Source organism: Labrus mixtus, chromosome 7 (assembly GCF_963584025.1).
Source record: "Labrus mixtus chromosome 7, fLabMix1.1, whole genome shotgun sequence".
Lineage (NCBI taxonomy): Eukaryota > Metazoa > Chordata > Actinopteri > Labriformes > Labridae > Labrus > Labrus mixtus.
This window is the reverse complement of record NC_083618.1, coordinates 16425941-16446653: the sequence shown is the minus strand read 5'-3', so window position 1 is coordinate 16446653 and position 20713 is coordinate 16425941. Positions and strand designations below refer to the sequence as shown.

Here is a 20713-nt window from a genome sequence, read left to right as displayed (position 1 = left end):
TAGTAAACTGTCACTATCACTTATTCTTCAGTGTCAAGCTTTGGTTTGCATCTTTCTTGGGATGATTGAAAGTGCAGCTGGATTTTTAGTCCAATCACACGTCAGAGCTTTGGAAGAAGCTGACCACCTGACTTCAACCCATTGATAATTTACTGGGCTAAGAGAGCCAATCAAGGTCTTTGAAACCTTCTCCATTACCTTCTATATTTCAGCTCTAATGGGTACCAGTTGCCATCTTGTAATGTATTTATTTTGACAGATTTGGGGAATTCCGCTTATTCCTACTGCACTGCCCCACAGTCAGAAAACATCACAGTGTGGAGGCTGGAACTGTTTTTATGCGTTACATTAACGCCCACTGGACTGTAAATTTATTTTCTTTACATGCACTCTGAGTAGATACTGCAAGTTTTGTGTCATTGTCAAACTGCACAGATCATCCATTGCACATTTTTTTTCTTATATTTTTACATTTTTAAATTGTATATTAGCCTATACAAGCTATTGTAATTGCTTCCATATTTTATTATGTAAGTTCTTGCTATTTTTGCTCATTTCCTTTGTTAACTGTTTGTTGCACCAATACACCAAGACAAATTCCTTGTATGTGTAAATTTACTTGACAGCAAAAACCGATTCTGATTCTGATTCTGACATGGGCATGGAAGATCTTCAAAAATAGCTCAAATTAGACACACTATAAGTCATGTGGTTGTTGGTTTTTTTCACGCCATGTGTCTGAGTTCCTGTTTCAGCTTGTGTGATTAACCCATGTTGTGTTGTTTAACTTGGTCTTTAATGTGTTTGTGTGTTTCTGCCATGTATCTCTTGTCAGTGATTTTTTTTTATCTCAATGGGACCTCCTGGTAAATTACTAGTAAAAAATAAAAAATAAAAAAAATAAGAAAATAATATAATTATACATATTTTTTTGTCAAATCATAATGAGCATAACAATGACTGAGTCTTTGCAAACGAAACTCAAAACCGAAACTCAAAAACGAAGCTTCTACAGAAACAGCTGGTACGGTAGCCCCCCTCCCTCCCCCCCCGCCTCGTCATCTTGGTGCTACGTCATCACTCAGGCTGAGCGGGGAGGCTAGCCCCGCCCCTCCCCCCCCGCCTCGTCATCTTGGTGCTACGTCATCACTCAGGCTGAGCAGGGAGGCTAGCTAAAGCTGTTTGTATCCTATTGGTCGCTCACATCAATGTAAACATGTAGCCGTTTCCTCGATGTGACTGTTTTGCCATTATGCGGCGACTCCTGACTCTGAACTTGTTAATCGGTTGTCCGAAAAAAAAATATGGCTGTGTTGCTTAAAGTAGCGTTTTTTGAGCCGGGTCAGTGTGGTGTTAGCTCGATAACTAGCTAATATCGGGCCGTGTTTGTATGAAGCTGGCCTTGCTAATTAAAGACAGCTACGAAAAAGCGGGCTGAACAGAGGTTAGCCTAACAAAGGAGAATGGCAATTAATGTTATCTGACAGGGGGACATAAAGAAGTGGACATGAAGAACTCCAGAAGTGCTGGTGCCTCGTCACCTGTGAACGGGAAAAAAGGTAACGTAGAGTTTCTACATCTCCTGATTTTGACATTTCAGCAGCGTGAATACATTTTACATTCATTTTAATGCGAGAAGCATGACCCCCCTGTTGTTTCAGCTCGCTAACTTCACCACCTCTATGTAAACTTATACTAGCAGCATTAGAAGTAACACTAGTGTTTGCTGCGTCTTAGACTGGGACACCAGGCGGAAGAGGAAAATTGTGGATATCACACAGGCCCTGAGTGCAAGTCCAGTGGATGTGGCAGCTTTGAGGAGGATGGCTATCAGCGAAGGTGGGCTGCTGACTGATGAGATACGCTGTCAAGTCTGGCCTCGGCTTCTCAACGTGCCCCCCAGCGTCCTGGATCAAGACCCAGGTATCATGTTTCCCACATTTACCCGAAACAGAGCAACAAGGATCACACATCCACCCTGCATGTCAAATATTAAAACACAGAGTCTTCGCAGGTTCAAGGTGTCCAACGCACAGTATTTGACTATGTCTGATATTACTGATGGTGAAATGTCTTGTCCAGAAAAGGTAGAGCGGGAGAATAACAAAGACTACAACCAGGTGTTGCTTGATGTCCAGCGCTCACTGCGGAGGTTCCCCCCTGGTGAGTAAAACCCTACCTGTGGGACTTTTTCCACAAGCTGTGCTGTGTGCTTGATTGCACAGAAACACCGATACATGACAGTTTTTGTGCACCAGACCTGAGTACCACATCTCGGGATTGAGGTTAGAAATAAAATGTGCCAGCACGTATACTGTGCAGGCACTACTTTACTTCAAGGGTTTTTCTACACTATCTGTGCAAGTGATAGGGGTAGACGCCAGGTTAAGTTTTTTTTTTGAATTTGTTAGAAGTTGTTTTTACAGTGAAGTCAACAACGTTGCCACATACACCATTAGGTGTACAATCAACCATTCATTTGTTGACCTCTGCAAATGAATTGTATTCACTTTAGGTGTTCAAAATGTGTTAGCTTTCAGTGGGTCACAGAGTTAAAGCCTTTCCATTACTTGTTTCTAGTGTTATTTTTGCTGGTAGTCAACTTGGAACATTAATAAATTCCAAAAGAGCTCTTTAGAGGTGCAGCCATATTTTATACTCTTTAACTCGACAAAGTTATCTCTGCAGGATTTATTTTACATATTTAAAATACATTTAAAATCATCGTTGTTAGACTTGCAGTTCAACGCTGCTCGCTGCCTTCAATGCGACATATTGCACAGATACAGTCCACTCCCAGTCACACTGTATGTGCATATATACAGTTTACAACATGAAAGCAAGTTCTACTCAATTCCCTGGTCCATTGGACTTCACTCTCCACTACTAGTGTCCATCTCGCTTGCATTACTACCTGTATTGTCATTGTATTATTTTCTATGTGGCTGATGAGTTTATATTACGACAAACACTGTTTCTAAATCTAATTTGTCCCAGGTCTTTAATAGTCTGCATAGACAAACCATGACTGAATAGGTTATACGAGTGGGTTTTGCTGCATCTCAGTTATTTTATATTTACAGTCATTGCTGAGGAATAATACCAAAAGTCTAAATAGAATGAAAACGAGTGTATTTTGGTTTTGTGTGTTCTTGTAAAGGAATGCCAGATGAGCAGAGGGAGGGTCTCCAGGAAGAGCTCATTGACATCATCCTCGTAGTTCTGAAACGTAATCCTCAGCTGCACTACTACCAGGGATACCATGACATTGTTGTCACCTTCCTTTTGGTCCTGGGAGAGCGACTTGCAACTGCTCTTGTTGAAAAGCTTTCCACGCATCATCTCAGGTACTACTGCAGCAGATTCTTTCCTCTACCTACCATTTATTTTCAGTTGTCTTACTCTCTTTCAAATTTCACAATATAGAATAAAACACATCCTTTCTTTTTTAACCTCCTTCAACAGCATCTTATTAAACCCCCATGTTTTATCCTCCTTTCAGGGACTTCATGGATCCTACCATGGACAACACAAAACACATTCTAAACTATTTGATGCCCATCATTGAGAGGGTCAACCCTGACGTGCATGACTTCATGCAACAGTAAGAACCTCTTCCGTTTGAGTGATAACTAAATTTGGATCTGCATGTCAATAATGGTCATCTGTAAGACATTAAAGACTGCAAAAGGAAACACATGTCGTTTGAACATAATTTGCACGGTAATGCAGCTATACTTGAGCCAGAAATTGGCAAAAATTAAAGGTCACATATTATTCTCCTTTCAACCAGTTTAAATAAGTCTCAGAGGTCCCCAAAACATGTCTGTGAAGTTTCTTGCAAATAATCCACTCTGATCCTGTATTTGATTATGCCCATAAACCCCTCATGCCCAATTGTTTACAGTGAGGAGGCAAACTCGGAGTGCAGAACAAACACCTAGCTGTGGGAGTGTCACCCACCAGGGGGAGGGGATAATGCCCTTTGTGATGTCATGAAGTGAAAATCTCCAAACTGCCTGTTTGAGTACATATTTTCTGAAAAGTGGAGAAGACAAAAGACAGAGAGTATGGACTTTTCTCATGGGGGTTTGCAGACAGACTAGTGACACATATTAGGGTTAGAAAAACATGAAGTCTATTTTATGTGTGACCTTTTAAAGCGCCTCATATCCAATATAGCTTCCTTGTGGTCATGAAATATATCATACCTACTCAACACTTTTCTTCTATAAGTGTCTGTTGTCCTAGAGAAATACATTTTGTTTCCTAAGTGTATGTATTCTGAATCAGTGTTTTTCAATATGACTCTATCATCATGAGAGTAACAGTAGGGTTTCAAAATCTATTATGTGTAATGTGAAACTGCTTTCATTCTGCAATCATTATTGTTTTATGATATGTGAGACATCCACAATGCAATATTCATAGTGTGTTCAGGAAATTGAGTATGCTGCATGCAACTGCTGCAAAATAACTGAATCTTCTGCAAGGCAATGATCCCCCATATCATGGACAATATGTCAATTGGATTGTTTTACTTTATGCACTGGCTTTATGAAACACCTATAACAATATTGATCTTAATAGCATTAAAATCAGCTAAGATCATATTAAAACTCAGCATGCCTACATCAAAGGACCAATGGTTTTAAGTCGAGGAGAAGGATAACCAGGCTTACAGCATCCTGATCCTATTATGAGTGTCCTCTGAGGACTTTACGACACAGGTCAAGAAGTGAGTGACTTGGAGGGCTGACATAACTGCAGCGTTATATCTTTCAGTGCCAATTAGAGTTTTAAAAAAAAATGTTTTTATTGCTGTTGTAACTTGACACCATGTATTCATTGTTTCTCAGAGCTGAGGTGGGCACAGTCTTTGCTCTTAGTTGGCTGATCACCTGGTTCGGTCACGTCCTGTCAGACTTCCGCCATGTGGTCCGGTTGTATGACTTCTTCCTGGCCTGCCACCCATTGATGCCCATCTACTTTGCTGCTGTGGTTAGTTTCATTTGTTCAGAACTCATGGTTTGCATTTCCAGGGAATTATAAAAAAAGAAAAAACCTTCCTGTGCTGTGCATTATTAAGCCTTTTCTCTGTACACACAAGTGACTGCTGCCGTATGAAACCATAAAAAAAGACAAGTTGATGATCTTGTGCAGTGATTTTTAATTGGTGGGTCGTGGAGCTGTTTTTAGTGGGTTGCTAGAATGTGCCTGGAAAAAAACCTGGTGTCAAACAGTTTGTCAGGTGCGTTTTTAAAAATGTTCAGTTTATTGCTTCCGTCTGATGTTCTGCATCGTTTGATCTACAAAACATTTGACGGAAGCTGCAAACTGCAAAAACTGCATACTTTTTCATTAAATAAATCTGATTGGTTGAAAAATATCAGAAATTTGGGTCACAGTTTTTCAGGGAGGAGTTAGTGGTGGGTCTTGAGGTTATAAGAGTTGCGGCAACTTTACATGCAGCCTGTTACAGTTTGTTTTCCTATTTAACTCTTAATTACCTGTATTCTTTTTATATTTTGATTGTACTTTTGATTTTTCTCTGGCAGCCGAATTTCCTGCTGGGGATAAAGAAAGTATTTCTGATTCTGTTTGGCTAAGCTGATCCTCCCAGTGTTGTCAAATAAAGTCTATGCATTTACAATGGGTAAAAAAAACAACTGCTTACTACTGTGTTGCAGATCGTACTGTACAGAGAAGAGGAGGTGTTGGAGTGTGAATGTGACATGGCCATGGTTCATCACCTGCTCTCTCAGATTCCTCAGGATCTGCCCTATGAGACCCTCATCAGCAGAGCAGGAGACCTCTTTGTTCAGTTCCCTCCCTCTGAACTGGCCAAAGAGGCTGCCTCACATGAGAGGTACTTAACTCCCGAGGGTGACTATAATGGCAACCGTAGTTTTCCAATATGCTTTTCCAATTTCCAGTAGCCATTATCAAACTGATGGAAGTGATGTTTCAATCTCCGACATCAATTGCAGTGTAGTCTGTTGCATATTGCTATAATTTCATAGGAACTGAATGTACCAGGTTTTTACAAAGATATGAATAATGCTGTGATGCGTATTTTCTGGTGTGGTAAGATTTTTGCAGAAAATTTGCAATATATAATACGACCCTGTGCATAATAATAATATCATGTACCAAAAATCTACACCAATGGCTTCTTCAGTTACCTCCATTTTACAGAGAGCTTTACAGAAAGCTATTTTACTACTATTGAAATCTGCATATTTCTTTACACAATAATAATCTTGCCTCACCCTTTAGTTTTAATATATTATTTTATAGTTTCATACTTCTATTTTCCTCTCCTATTCTTTCATTAACACTAATTTTCTCTCTGTCTTGGTTCCCTCTGTGTCCATTTTCTTCCTAAGCATGGCGTCATCTACCTTTAAGGACTTTGACCTTGCCTCCACCCAACAGCGACCAGACTCTGTCCTCCGTCGCCGCCGCCGACAGAGACAGGCTGCTCTGGAGAGCTCAGCAGCAGCTGCAGCAGCAGCAGCGAGCTCGGCGGTGACCCAGCCTTCAACTGCACGGCGGTTTGTCCGACTGGCTGTCATGGGCCTGACAGTGGCTTTGGGGGCAGCAGCTCTGGCTGTGGTCAACACTGCCCTGGAGTGGGCCCCCAAGCTGGACTTGTTTCCTTGAACTTTATGCCCCTGACTGAATCTAGATGATGGGTCTGTCTCCAAGAACCCTTTAAAGAATTAAACCACAAACCTTTCAGTCGATAACACTGTCTGGAGTGTTCCCTCTGAACTGAATCAGTTAACACTCTGCTTCTCCTCCACTAGCATGGGTCAAAAACATCCTGTGGAGGGTCCTTTTTATGACTCCTGAAGAGGGTTAACCGATGTAACAGCAACGGCTGCTCGTGTTGTAAAATGAAGAATCCATCCTGTTGTAATTAGGAAAGTGTATTTCTAAGAACTAGAACCGATGGTGTCATATTAAAGCTTATTTATATTTGGTTGTAGGATAATTGGATATCAAGTTATGCTCACAGAGATTTATTCTGATAGCTTGGTTGAAGCATTACACTTGAAACTGCTGCCAATTAGGAGAGCTAGAGTGCATGAATGAAAGTTTGTGTGTGTGTGTGTGTGTGTGTTTGGGCGTTATCTATTTGATACCTGGACTGAGACCAAATAGAGGATGAGTTAGAGTCCTCTCTTTGTATAGTTAACTATTTCTTCATAATAGCCGTAGAGGGATCATGAAACAAAGACACTTTTTAAAGTCACAATTTTACGACGTTTTTAGGATTTCTTTGTTGCTTGGAGTAGTTGAAGAAACGCCTTTTTTTACAGTTAAGAGAAAAACGTCATTCTTTCTTGGGCAGAGTAACTTAAGACTGACTGTTGACAGTTACATATTCATGGTGGCTCATTTTAGGGTCAGCGAAACCTAACTGTAAAAAGGTTTTTCACACTAAGTGTTAGTGGTGTTATCAAGGTAAATTTATCATAGCCTCCTTGGGACTAGTTTTTTATCTTAAAACCTTAAATATGAAGATTAGACTCCTGATAAGAATTCAACTTCCACAGTGCTTCAAGTAAAAACAATCCACGAGCCTGAAACAGTTTCATTGTTTCCAATTAATCGCTTAATTAACTATCGGGCTGCATACTCTTAAAAGGGTGTCTGTGTTTCGTGGCCAGAAAACTCTAGTTTTTCAAGTCACTCCTCCCCAGGAGATGATTTCATCTCTTTCCATGATTTAATACTAACTCACTCAATGCCTGCTAGCAGAAAATATCAGAGAAGTGATGAATCGTAATTCAAATGAAGTGGATATCATAGTCCTTGTGTTTGCACAGTGGGGGACCTAGTTTGCACTGACCACATCTAATTTAGCTAAATCACTTACATTTGACTTTGGTAGGTGCTTTGATCACTTTCTCTGGAAGCAACCTCAGCCTTCAAAATTATTTATTTTCCAGTGTTTTTAGTTTGTTTGTTTTAAACAGGAATTAGCTCATGTCATTTGGTTAGCTCGATTGCTTTGAGTGTAGCATTTCAGTTTTAGGATTGGTCCAGCTCATTCCAATGTTCCAGTCATTTTCATCCAATCACATGTTTAAAGAACAGTTATAGGGCTTTGCTTAGGTGGCATCACACTCTGCTGGATAGCAAAGTATTTAAAAATCAAACAAACAGGGAATAGTTTCAGAGCACTTCTTTCTTAGATAATGAATTTTGGTTGCCTGTTATCTTTTTGATGTCATTCGTTCCAACAAAAAAACTTCAAGGTCACCTGCATTGCGGCTCAACAATCCAACTACAAACGTATCATTTCAGCTCAACAAACAAAAAGTCAACACATACATCCCATTCCTCTATTCTTCTTTATTGCCTTCTTTAGTGAACCCTTGATTCATCCAATATGGGATGAACAAACTACATGAAGGTGTTTTGTAACATGTCTACACTCTGAGGTGCCTGAGAGTCGTAATAGTTGAGCAGTATTGTAACACACAATGTATCTACACTCAGTGGTTTTTCATTTATTTTCATTGCACTAAAAGATTTATCTGCCTTTTATGTTTATTTTGTTATAACAAATCTGTCTTACTAATGTCAAGTTGTACAAGAAAATGCTAATAAACTAGAGTCAAAATGGTTTTGTATTAGTTTGGACAAAGTTAAACATCAGCAGGCAATTGTAGGCCTTTTTGGTCAGCAGGAACTTTTTCATAGTTCTGGGAACTGTCCCCCTTGTTGATTCTGCACTGCAGGAACTATGAACTATTTTAGTTCCTAGAACCCTGTTTAGAGGAGCATTTTTAGCTCCTGATTCAGAGAAGGTACCCTGGTGGTGCGAATGTACTTTTTTCCTCTTCAAAAAGTCCCCAGAACTGTTTGGTCTGAAAACACCTTTTAAGAGTGTTGCCAGTGGCGATTCTAGAATCTGTTTGGTCCCTAGGCATTCAAAAAAATGGATACTATGCCCCTACAACCAGGGTTCAACACTTACTCTTTGGTCCTCTTTCTTTTAAAGGCTTTATATGCCATTTTTTGATCCAGCAGATGTCGCCCTTGAGCACCAGCATGAAACTAAAACAACTTGCGGTGCATTGTTGTGTTAGCATGCTAATGCTAGCGATCTTTATTATGCTCATATCTTCACACTGCATGTAAATTTACAAGAAATGAGCGTGATCTAGAAACACAGTTAAGCAGTGAGTACAGTATGTTATTCTTTTCTCTAGTCCCTCAATTAAACAACTTTTATACGAGAGGGGAGGAGTCAGCCGGCCGTCCGGGCGATGTAAACAAACTGAAGATAGGACTCGGAAAACATCACAGACAGTGGGACTCGGGTGTTACACCCATTGTAGACAGTCATGACTCACAGTTATTTTCAGAGGATAGACTTGATTTCTATTACATTCAAGTGTGAAAAGTCACATATAAAGCCTTTAAACTCCCAGACTCAGCAGGACAACACGAGTGTCTGCCGTCAGATGGGGCCATCTTAGGGAGGTTTCCTACTGTCTTTGCAGAATTTGCACATTTTTGGCCACTGCTGTGATTTAAAGTTTGTCAGCCCTTGAGTGGCCCCGAGCAGTTGCCTGTCTTGCCTGTTAACAAACAGCGCCTGTGAGTGTTGTTATGATCCTTATTTTTTCCTGCTCAGACTTCCACAAGAACCAAAAACAGAGATACTAAACACAGACACAAATGTACTCCATATAAAGCAAAATATTTTATACTCCAGATTGAGGAAAACACAAATACAAAAAAGAGGAATACAAAGGTTTGGCTACAGAGTGCAAAAAGAAGACATTTGTTCCAGCATCACTTTTTAAACCTTACATGTGACACTCATTCTTATGGGTTACAAGCTTCCCGATTGGCCCATAATCCAAACAACATACAGTTCTGCGATTCTTTATAAACTTAAAAACAGGATCAAATGCAATTGAACTTCACATAAAAAGGTACAACTGATGCACACCTGTTCTGCCGGAACTCAAATCTCTGACTCCTACATGAAAGGAGGCTCCAGATAAGTAGACATTACTCCTCTCACTTTCTCTCCCCAGATAAGAAGTGCAAATCTGTCAAGTCTTTCGGCTATGCAGATAAAAACGTCCTTGGTTCTCACAATGTTCATTTGTCGCTTTACGGTAATAAATTCAATGCTTTACACACATTTAGACAGACGTTTAGAAGATATAGTTTAACATTTCACTATGTTGGCTTAAGTAGCCTTAAAGGTACCCTGTCAGCTGTCTTTGTAGGATCCTTTGCTCTTTCAGCTACATGTTTGCATATTTCACTGTTCGTTGTTAGAATAAGGCCCGCCATGCAATACTGCAGTTTCCTTTTTCTTTTCTATTTAAGGCATGTCACCAGAAAAAAACACAGAAGAGCAACTCAAGTCTTCTAGGGCGTACACAAAATATGCTGTGTAATCAATAGAGCATTATACTCCTGAACACATGACACTAGAGCCCGGGCGATTAATCGTCTGGCCGATATTAGCACATCACATGACTATCAGTATTGGCTAATTTTTTCTCCAATATTTGCCGATATAACTAGGTTTATATTTATTATTAAAATAGGTAACTAGGTTTTTGTTTAACTGAAGAAAAAAAATCTTGTCTTCATTATATATAATTTTCACAAGTGTTTGATAACAGCATCTCTTAAGACCGAAGATCCAAAAAAAGATATCGGTTGATATATAATCCCTAACCACAGTATCAGAATTAGTTTCTTCCTAATACCGGTACCCTTCTCTGCCCCAGAAATTCCCTATCGGTCGGGCCCTAAAAATAACTTCTGATATAGTGCTTAAAACATGACGACGATACAGCATCGTTCTTTGTGCCATTGTACACAAAGTCTTTAGGTGCGTAAGAGTAGCTTGTTCTGCTTTAAGAACACGTTGGTTCAATGTAAACATCCTTCACCACAGTCAGATTAGTTTGACTGAGAGACAATATATTGCTATAATGACAACAAAATAATAATCCTAAACATTCGTCAAGCAAAAATGGTAAACTATACTGTACATACACTGTACTCAAGTTCTCAAACAATTCTGGTCAGTTAAATTAAAAAGAAGGTGTTCATTCTGGTGTGTATTGTAAGACTACATAATGAGTAGTAGAAACACTCACCAACCAATTAATTAGTCTCAATCTTACTGGTAGTTAAAAAGTAGTAGAAAAAGGGGGGGAAAACAACAGGAGTGATACCTGTTAGGCTGGTTGTCTTACAATTTAATAACTTGCAGAAGAAGGGTGTTACCACATTGAAAAGAAGACTAAGATTAGGTTGACTAAGGTAAACCAAAAGAAGACCTGCATATAGCCAACATTAAGCTAGCAGCCTAAGCCCAAGCCGAGTTATGCATTTCTTCAGACAGTGCAGGTGCTTGCATTGGCGTTCATTAGTGTTCTTCCCTCAGTGGCAATTTTGGCAGTTGGGATGGCACGGCTGATTATTGACTCGGCATCTACATCCCCCAGATGTGTCCCCACTGCCCTGTAACATACAATAAAAAGAGAAAAAGTCACACGAACAACTCTAAAACAAGTTAGATGAAGTTCCTTAAAACTGATCATACTGTAGAGGTGGGCGATATCGGAAAAATATCATATATCGATTTTTATTTTGGCAAAATCACGATCACGATTTTTTTCATACTGATCTTTAGACAAATTTGTAAGTTACTGACCAGTTCAACCAAACTTATTTCCCTGTATAATGTTTTTAAATGCTGCAACAAAAACTGCACTGAGAAGTTTAATCTATTTGAAAATAATCTTTGTAAGAGGTCTCACCCAGAACATCTTTAGAAACAGAAATGTCTTTCCCTCAATTTGATCAATATTTATGCACAATTTGAAGGTTTTCCTCACCACTTTGAAATTATGATTTAGTTATGTGTCCTCTTTTTATGTTCATCAGGAACATTTTCACGCAGTGATGCATTCATTTAAAAACATGTAGACTTCGAGTTCTTGTGTTTCTGTTCTATTTTAGCCCTGCAGAATTCCTACAGTTACAGCTTCATATCGGCTCTGCAGCCTTTGTTCATAGGCATTGTTTTTTTATGACATCATTGGACTAACTTTAGTTTTGTTTATATATAATCAAACATAATACAGAATGTGTTCATTCTGTGACACATGATCAAAGTAAGTTTTACTGACAGAAGAGTTTAATTCATAGAGGGGGCAGGACATTGTTGATTGACAGACAGACAGTCACCATGGTTACTCACTCTCACCTGCCTGCTGCTTTGTAACATTGTTTAGCCTAATCCCTATAGGTCCCGTTATCACAACAGGTGAGCTTCGGGTGGAGAGGCTTGATAGTAACTTTTAAAAACTGAGAGAGAGCAGAAAACACAGACAGCAACATTTTAAACAACGGGGTTATATCTCCCACATCCTACATCTGTCTCTGACTGTTAATGTCTCTCTGGCTCGTATAACGGTTTCTTGTGTCGCTGTCTGAGATGTAGGCTAATCTTAACTGTGCAAACTATACAGATAAGTTAACTGTTGCTCACAGCGTGTCGGTTTGGAAAAATATCAGAACAGTTGCATATAACCGGGATGGAGTCGTTTTTGCGGACTTTATTTTTAAGTTTCGTTTTCACCGCTGCGGAGCAAAAAAGGAGGGTGAGACGAGTCTGTGTCGGAGCATAAACTGCAGCATGATTGAATAAACACATTAGCCCGGTTGTACGATCTCCCTGCTTTGGCAGATCGTCAGCAAGTTAAAATCCTTCACAATCTAAGATCGTTATATCGCCCACCACTATCATACTGTACAAAAAATGTTTTACATTTGGTCCCCAGCGAGCTTGTTTAGTGACCCAGCAGATTTCTGTTTTGCACATCAAACAGCAGATCCAGTCACAGCCGTCTTTTTTCTGGACGATGACATCACACCGTGGGCATTTCATAGCCTCACCGTTCTGTAGCATGCTCTGTAGTCAAAATACAGAGAAATCATATCAATGTAAAGTAAACATATGGAAAATTCATGAAAATACAAATACTTTTACAATCATCAGAACCACAACAATATTAAATATTTTCATAACACCATCTCCACACATCGACAACCTGCTGGTCACTTTCATTTAATAAAACATTTAAATTAATCTATAAATTACAAATCTTTCTAAGCAAGGGTCAGTGCCAGGCCCAAAAACACAAAGCTAATATTGTAAATATTAAGATGAGATATACCTTTATTTTAGAGCCTCACTGATTAATCAGCCAGCTGATAATATCGGACGATATTAGCATATCAAGTGACTATCGGTTTAGGCAAATTTTTACTGCATGCATTCAATCAGTGATGATATTTTATGATAATAATGCAGGATTTGAAATTTACTTTGTTGAATAATTTGTGCAACAAGCAAGAACAATGCCTTACAAGTTCTTGCAAACCCCAAACTGCCGAAAGAGCACTTAAAGTTAATGTTACGTAAAAAAAACCAAAAAAAACAACCTTAAGAGTTAGTAAAATAAGAGGCATCTAAGAACGAATCCAATCCATACACAAGTTTTTGTTCCCCTTTATGAGTCGCTATGAATTATTAACAGGACTAAAGATAAATTAAAGAACCTAAAGCTGTATTTAATTACACCTTATATTTAAAAAAAACCTTTCGTTATAACCAATGAAGATTAGAATTTCATGTATTTGTTTTTGGCATATTGAGCAGTGCAAAATTGTAGAGCCGCGCAGGAACTGTTGTGTTCACATCTGTTTCTCGATTCACTCGCTTTTCAAGCATCACTGAGCACACAGCTGTTCACTGTCAGTGCATTCAAAAGTGCAACTGCAGACAGCAGCTGTAAAGGCCACTCCTGTGCAGAGTGATCATCACACACAGCTTTCATTTAAACCTACCTGCAGCATGAGAGTGGTCTGCTGAGCCGCCTGGTCGTTCTCCGCTCGGACGCGCAGGTCGTCCTGATAGTCCTTACAGTTCATGTTGTCATGGATGGCCTGTAAACACATGCACAGTTTACTTGATGCTCTGGTTCTATGGGATTACCGATTCTAATAGTGGTTAGTTAGATGTCTGCCAATAGAGTAAATGTCTTGAAATACCCTGCAGAGGATGCAATTGGTTGCATTGCAGAGTTCACAGTGGAACTCGTCGACTTCGTCCTCGTAGATGCACCACCCTCGACAGTTGGGGGTCTGACAGTGGAAGCTGTGCTCCGAGCGGCTTTCCGCGATGATCAGACGCAACTCCAAAAAGCGCTGGTGCTCTTCATCTGTGAGCAGCTGTATGCAGGATCACCCAGATGTTAGAAGAGAAGCAGAGAGAGAATAAGAGTTCAGTTACTGAGGGGTTATTCATATGTTAATTATTAAAAAATCACTTGTTTATTGATGCCCGAGAGAGGATTTTTGGTAACTTATTATTATTGTTATTATTATTTACCATCAATATATATATATATATACATATATACTGTACATTCTATATATTTGTATTATATTAGTCTCTATATTATATAACATTTCATTATATTACACTATATTGTTCATATTGCACTATAATATATTATATTATACTACATTATATTATATAACTGCACTCTGCATTACTGTGGTACAACACTGCCTCTCTTCTCTGCTGTTTACATTACTTGCTGCTATTTATCAGAGATTTATACCGAGTCACTTTAATCACTTGTCACTTTATCTTGCCATTCTCTGCAAATACTGTCTCAATTCCCTGCATAGTTAACTTCATCATTCATTTTGTACTTGTATATACCCCCTGTTTTTATTTTTATTTTTATTTTTATTTGTCTTATCTATTCTGTTTAATGTGTATTTTGAGCTTTCTTGTCTGTGCTGCTGCAACGCCCGAATTTCCCCTCTGGGGATCAATAAAGTACTATCCTATCCTAACTTGATTTCCAACTCTATCCACTGTCCTATCTCTACAATAAAGGCCCTAAAATAAATCTTAAAATACAAAATGCCACACAACTGTTGGATTACGAATATGTTTGCCTGTTTATACTCCCATAGACACAAGTTTTCTGGTTGTAAAGTCTTGCACCCACCGCTTTGATCTCTCGGTCCAGCAGCTTGCTCTCACAGTTGTCAGGACACGACACCTCAGCATCTTGACTGTTCACTATCATCCCTTTAAGGCAGTCCCTGAACCAGGAAACACCAATGAAAATCAAAATGTATTATGCATTAAATGACATCCAATGCACGTTTTGCCGATAAGAACAGAACACATTTGATCATACATATAATACAGCTGCAAAATGAATCATAGTGTTAGACCTGCAGAAGGTGTGCAGACACTCTCTTAGCACGACGCCCTCCTCTGGCTGCAGGGGGGAGAAGCAGATGGGACACTCCATCTCTGTGGTGTTGGAGATGAGGTTCAGGTCTTCTGTTGCCAACAGGTAGAGATAGTTCCTCTCACGTTCCTCCCGCTGAGCCTTCATCACAAGATGAGGAGGCAATTACAAAACAGAGATTCATGACGAGTCATCACAATTAGTGTTTTCAGGAATCGGAAAGTGAAATAAAAAGAAGCTCTTTGGCACCAGCTATAAAAGTCTCCACAAGAATCCAAAAATTTGTATTCACTGTATTCTGTGGTGCTCTACTGTTTATGTGAAATGTAGTTAGTTATGCTGTATGTAAATACACTACTGGTTCTGCCTTAATCACACATGTCATAAAAAAATGTTACCTCAACAAGAGCCACAACAAACATAAGAGGCTCTTAGATAACCACATGTCAGATATCAAGTCTTTACATTTCAGAAATCAGTACATGTTTTATGAAAAATTCAAAAGCTTTATATATAACACATCATTGCACAGCTCTGAAATTGCAATGTCAACAAAAAGGTGTAACAAAAGTTGAAATTACATAGTTTACTATGACGATACTATATTTGGAGGGGTTTCCAAAGCTCCGTTTCCACCCTGCAGTCCGGTGTGGTTCGATACGGTTTGGTACGTTAAACCCTGATCTTGCTTGCGTTTCCAGGGCAACCATACTCTTGCTTGGTAAGCGGAGTGTAACCTGGTCACATCAGCTGCGAAATGGCGTGACATCATAGCAGCTAGACACAGTGAGGCCCGCCATTAAATTCAACGAAGAAGAAGAACGTGACACAGTAAACGAAGGACAACAATGGAGAACGTCCAGCAGAGGTCTGCACCTCCGGGGTCGCATGGGAAGTGGATTTTCTTTCGACCAATAAAAAAGGACTGCAGTGTGTCTAGTTCCAGCCTTTAGGGTCGGATCCGTACGCTTGGCATCCCAACAGAAGTGTAGCAAAAAAAGTATGACGGTACAGAGCAGCTATTCTGGAACCCTTTACAACTTTTGACAGTGGAAACGCCAGAAATGTGTGCATCAGTATTACATTTGTGAATCTTTTGGATTAATTTTTACATTTATATAGAAGGACAAACATACTGCATGCATTTAACCATTTTGGTTTTGAAAATATTTACTTTCGACATTTTTTTTAACCGAACATTTAAAAAATTTGCACATGTAGAATTTGGAACAGAGCAGTCGTACTCTTTCAGAAAAGATCACCGAGGTCTTTCTCTTATTATGGTCAGGTTGTGTAAGTGTACCTTTAACTTTGAGAAACCCTGCCACTGTACCTGTTCGTACTGCAGCATGGCCAGCTGTTCCTGCTGAATCCGCAGAGCCTCCTGCTGGTCCGGCTGGTAGATGATGGGCACAAAGTAATCCTTGGGTCGTTCCTCACCACACATCTCACAGCCTGGACGTGTGGGTTTGTTCACAAACGTACAAGCTGCACAGGCCCAGCCCAGCTGCACATAGACACACACACACACACACACACACACACACACACACACACACACACACACACACACACACACACACACACACACACACACACACACACACACACACACACACACACACACACACACACACACACACACACACAGTATGTTTGTACAAGCCCTGGTCACATGCTAGATATACAGACACTGATGCAGAGTTTGTATTCTGACCTGAGGTTTGGGGAGCACAGCAGGTTTCTCAAGAGTCGGGGGTTTGGGAGGAAGCGGAGGAGGAGCCAGCTTCTCACCACCTACTGCACCAAGGCCTCTGGCTAAAAGGTGCATCGACTGCATCGAATCCATGATGCCTAACAACAGAACATCATCATCAACAGTGAGGTCTTAGTATAGTCTCACATCTGACCACTACATGTTTCTTTTATAAAGCAAGCACTGACAAGACTGCATTACATAATGGACTAGTTATTAGGTTAGTTCACTTCTTTTTCCCCTTTACTAATAATTATGCTTATGTAGAGTACAACGGACACAGGATTTATGACTAACTCTTTTTAGCTACAACCAATCAGAGCTGATTTTCACAGAATGACATCACCCCCTCCCCCCAATCATGATGCTTCTTAACAATGAGTAGATCACTTTTATTATTATGAGCCTATGTTCAAATGGGAATCTTTTTGTTTGGACTACCAAATAAATGGACTCATCTGTAGCCCTGTATTGTGTGTGTGTGTGTGTGTGTGTGTGTGTGTGTGTGTGTGTGTGTGTGTGTTTTAATCCTGACCCTCTATGCGTTGTTGCTCATGGTCCAGTTTGTGTTGTTGACGTGTCAGATGAGCAGCCTGGGCTGAGAGGATAAACAGGAAAACCTTGTCTCCGCTCTTACGGACACCGTGGCTGTACAACGTCTCCCGGTCCTGAGCCAAACGCTTGCCGATCACCCAACGCTGCAGCGCCGGGGCAAAGCCGAAGTCGTCGCAGATCTAGGAACACCAAAATGAGGGAGACATTGATCATTCAGCATCCCATAAAAAAAAAAAGTCAGAATTTTGCACATTTCATATGACATGTTTTGGAGAATGTTCTAAATCTAAGAAATAAAACACAATGACAGCATCTCATTGACTTTCTAGCACAAACTGTGGATTTTTTTTAAATATAGATGTATGTAGTTCTTAAGATTTATTTGTGGGCTTTTTTTTGCCTTCTCTGATTGGACAGTGGATAGAGTAGGAAACAGGGAAGGGAGAGTGGGGAAGGACATGAGTGAAAGGAGCCACAGGTTGGACTTGAACCCAGGCCGCCCCCGCTTGGAGGAATATGGCTTTCGAGATTCTTATCTTATGAGATTTTAAATTGATTCATAACTTCCAAAAATCGCTAATCAGTCACTCCCTGCTAAGTGCTAAGGCTAGCTCTTTAACTCAGTAGCATGCCAAATTCAGCCAGTCTCACAGATGACTGGAGTAGAACCTGAAGTATGAAAAATAGACCTTGAATCCATGAATCCAGAATTTGTTTTGAATCGAAAATAAATCCTGAAAAGAATCGTGACCCCAAGAATCAAAATCAAATTGTGAGACACCCAAAGATTCCCAGCCCTAGTCATATATATAGCTGTTTAGGTAGTAAAATAAGTGTTGAACACCCTCTACTGTAAATGTTGCCGTCACATCTGTACCTTTTCTTTCAGTTGTGCTATTGTGATGTAAAGAGAGACCTCGACAGTCACTGGGATGTAGTTTTCTGACTGAGCATCCTCCACTCCAACCCACAACCTGCGAAGGGAAAAACAAAAGAATCAAACTTATCCGTCTTTAGTTTATTTAAGCTTGTTGTACAATCACTACTCAAATAAGCGTCCAACAATCAATCATTTTGCCACACGGACATGTCACAGTAAACCTACTTGCGTGCACACACTTGTTGTTGCCATACTTCATTCCCATCCATTACACAATCTGAACAATTCCTCAATCTAAAAATAAACTCTTTGAACACGAGGGAGAGTGTTTCTCATGAACAACCAGATTAATGAGTTCAGTTTTTAGCCTACATAAGGATAGCTGACACACAAAAGGCATGGCCTGAATCCACACAATCACAGATGTGCCCCCCCTCCTCACCTGATGGAGTCCTGAGGGTAGGCCTGAGTGTTGATGTTGACAGACACTGGCACAGACAGCTGGGACAGTGTCTGGCACAGTTTGGCTGCTTCCTGTCCGTCCCCGCTGCACAGGGCTTCGCTCAGAGAGAGGGCCAGATCCTCAGCTGCACACAGAGCAAGAGAAGAAGAGTGACTATCTTCACGTGACTTCTCATGAACACACTTCACTCGTACTGCACTTTAACCACAGCTGATAACTTAGCACTGCTTGTTGTGTTATGTAACTCTGTCCAAAGCAGTTTATGACAAACCCCAACAATGCTCCTAATGTTCTAATCCTCTGAGGGATTTCTGATTTAATTCAAAGGGGGAAAAAAACATACTTTTTAAGGATTCTGTATTGGATATGTGACATAAAATAATATAAGAACCTTTATTACAGAATCGAAACTAAGTTGACCTGCTCACCCTCTTTCAGATTGCCTCGCGTTTTAACTTCAGAATCCATAGATCGGCCTGAAACGACATGTAACACATACCATGTGGCGTAAATATAACGATTTTATATGAAAACAGAGATCTCTATAAGTAAAGTTTTACATTCAACCTTTTCAGGTCGTGTTGTTGAAGTCCTGTCCGCATCCAACACACTTCCTGTAGTCGACTTAAAGGTGACAATTTCGGTTTAAAAGTCCAAATAAAGGCTGGTTACAGTCTCAAGTGGACTAAAATGTACTTGTTATCTTCCTCTGTGGCGGTGTCCTGTCCTGTTCTGACGACTGCTTCTTCTTCTTCTTCGGTCGATGACAGCAGGTAGAACGGAAAGCGAAACTGACCCGAGATCAGGAAGAGAAACTTTAACAGGATCGCACAGCCTATCACTGACATGAGACGGGAGAGCGAGAGGGGGCTTTGAGCGACTCCTGCGGTCTGGAGAGAGAGAGACAAGAGACGGGAGAGAGGAGAGCGCAGTGAGTTTCGGTCAGTGATTCAGTTCACTTCGTTCACCCAGATGATTCACAACCACTAGCCTGGGCTATTTAGCCCCGCCCCTTTCTAACCTCCTGAAGACTCGAAAAGTGTGAAGTCAAAACGTTTAAATGTTAAATAAACATTTGAAAACAACTAAATCTTTAGGTTTTTATTTGTTCTCCCTATAATGTTATTTACAAGGTTTAAAATTCCTGCATTCTAGTGGGCTTTCATCAACCTAGACTTTTCTAACAGCAGTTTCAAGGCACAGTTAACTACTGGAGAAATGGTAAATAGGCCCATAGCTTGTATTTAAAAAAATAAATAAAAAAAAAGGCTAGAGCAATGACTCCAAACACCCAGCAGATGGCAATGCTTGTCAAAAGAACAGTTCTGTTGAACACTGAAAAGTTGGAGTGGCTATGAACTAGCAAATGGACGCATCTTGGCAATGAGATTCTAAATCGTTAATATTTAAGTTGAAGTTCATAGTTTATCCCAGAGCGTCATTATTAACGACACAGGGGAATTAATTGCATTTTAAATAGTGATGTCATCCAATAAATCCATTTCATCGCATTGAAATGTGGACTTTTTTGATATTTCAAAGTTTGTTGAGCATTTCAATAGGCTATAGGATTAGGCCTGCATTTAATTCAGGTTTAAAAAGTGATATCCGATTATAGGGAGACTTTCTGGTCTTAGTGAAGATCACAGAGATCTTGATCCAGGTGCAGAGCTCAGATAAACGAGCCAATCACAGCGGCTCCGGCAAGGAGGGGC

At 40.0% G+C, this 20713-nt stretch overlaps 2 protein-coding genes across 4 annotated transcripts; one reads left to right on the top strand and one right to left on the bottom strand.

The window, feature by feature from the left end:
• The first annotated feature begins 1135 nt into the window (after positions 1-1135).
• tbc1d20 (TBC1 domain family, member 20) lies at positions 1136-8641 on the top strand. Of its 3 annotated transcripts, none has more exons than XM_061043300.1 (8): positions 1136-1559; positions 1738-1923; positions 2088-2163; positions 3161-3347; positions 3503-3604; positions 4860-5001; positions 5691-5869; positions 6390-8641. In XM_061043300.1, exons 2-8 carry the CDS (start codon positions 1855-1857, stop codon positions 6664-6666), a joined length of 1032 nt encoding a protein of 343 aa, XP_060899283.1. In that variant the 5' UTR covers positions 1136-1559; positions 1738-1854; the 3' UTR covers positions 6667-8641. The 3 variants fall into 3 exon arrangements, with proteins under 3 accessions (XP_060899283.1, XP_060899281.1, XP_060899282.1); XM_061043298.1 differs by having other exon boundaries at positions 2083-2163; XM_061043299.1 differs by having other exon boundaries at positions 1662-1923; positions 2083-2163.
• A 2013-nt stretch (positions 8642-10654) lies between these two features.
• On the bottom strand, positions 10655-19817 carry rbck1 (RanBP-type and C3HC4-type zinc finger containing 1). Its single transcript, XM_061043297.1, has 13 exons — positions 19566-19817; positions 19427-19474; positions 18978-19122; positions 18533-18629; positions 17636-17834; positions 17062-17198; positions 16678-16851; positions 15325-15485; positions 15093-15189; positions 14119-14298; positions 13915-14013; positions 12833-12976; positions 10655-11520 (listed from the first exon to the last, which is right to left on the bottom strand). The coding sequence occupies exons 2-13, from the start codon at positions 19464-19466 to the stop codon at positions 11440-11442; spliced, it is 1554 nt and encodes a 517-aa protein (XP_060899280.1). The 5' UTR covers positions 19467-19474; positions 19566-19817; the 3' UTR covers positions 10655-11439.
• Positions 19818-20713: the final 896 nt, after the last annotated feature.

Bases quoted from the DNA above. Each gene is read 5' to 3' on its own strand.
- tbc1d20 (XM_061043298.1), top strand. From the start codon at position 1,508: ATGAAGAACTCCAGAAGTGCTGGTGCCTCGTCACCTGTGAACGGGAAA. The intron at 2,164-3,160 runs GTGAGTAAAACC...GTTCTTGTAAAG, and splicing joins ACTGCGGAGGTTCCCCCCTG to GAATGCCAGATGAGCAGAGG. The intron at 5,870-6,389 runs GTACTTAACTCC...TTTCTTCCTAAG, and splicing joins GAGGCTGCCTCACATGAGAG to CATGGCGTCATCTACCTTTA.
- rbck1 (XM_061043297.1), bottom strand. From the start codon at position 19,466: ATGGATTCTGAAGTTAAAACGCGAGGCAATCTGAAAGAGG. The intron at 16,852-17,061 runs GTCAGAATACAA...GTCTATGTGCAG, and splicing joins CTGTGCTCCCCAAACCTCAG to CTGGGCTGGGCCTGTGCAGC. The intron at 11,521-12,832 runs GTAAAACATTTT...TGTATGTTACAG, and splicing joins AAGCTCGCTGGGGACCAAAT to GGCAGTGGGGACACATCTGG.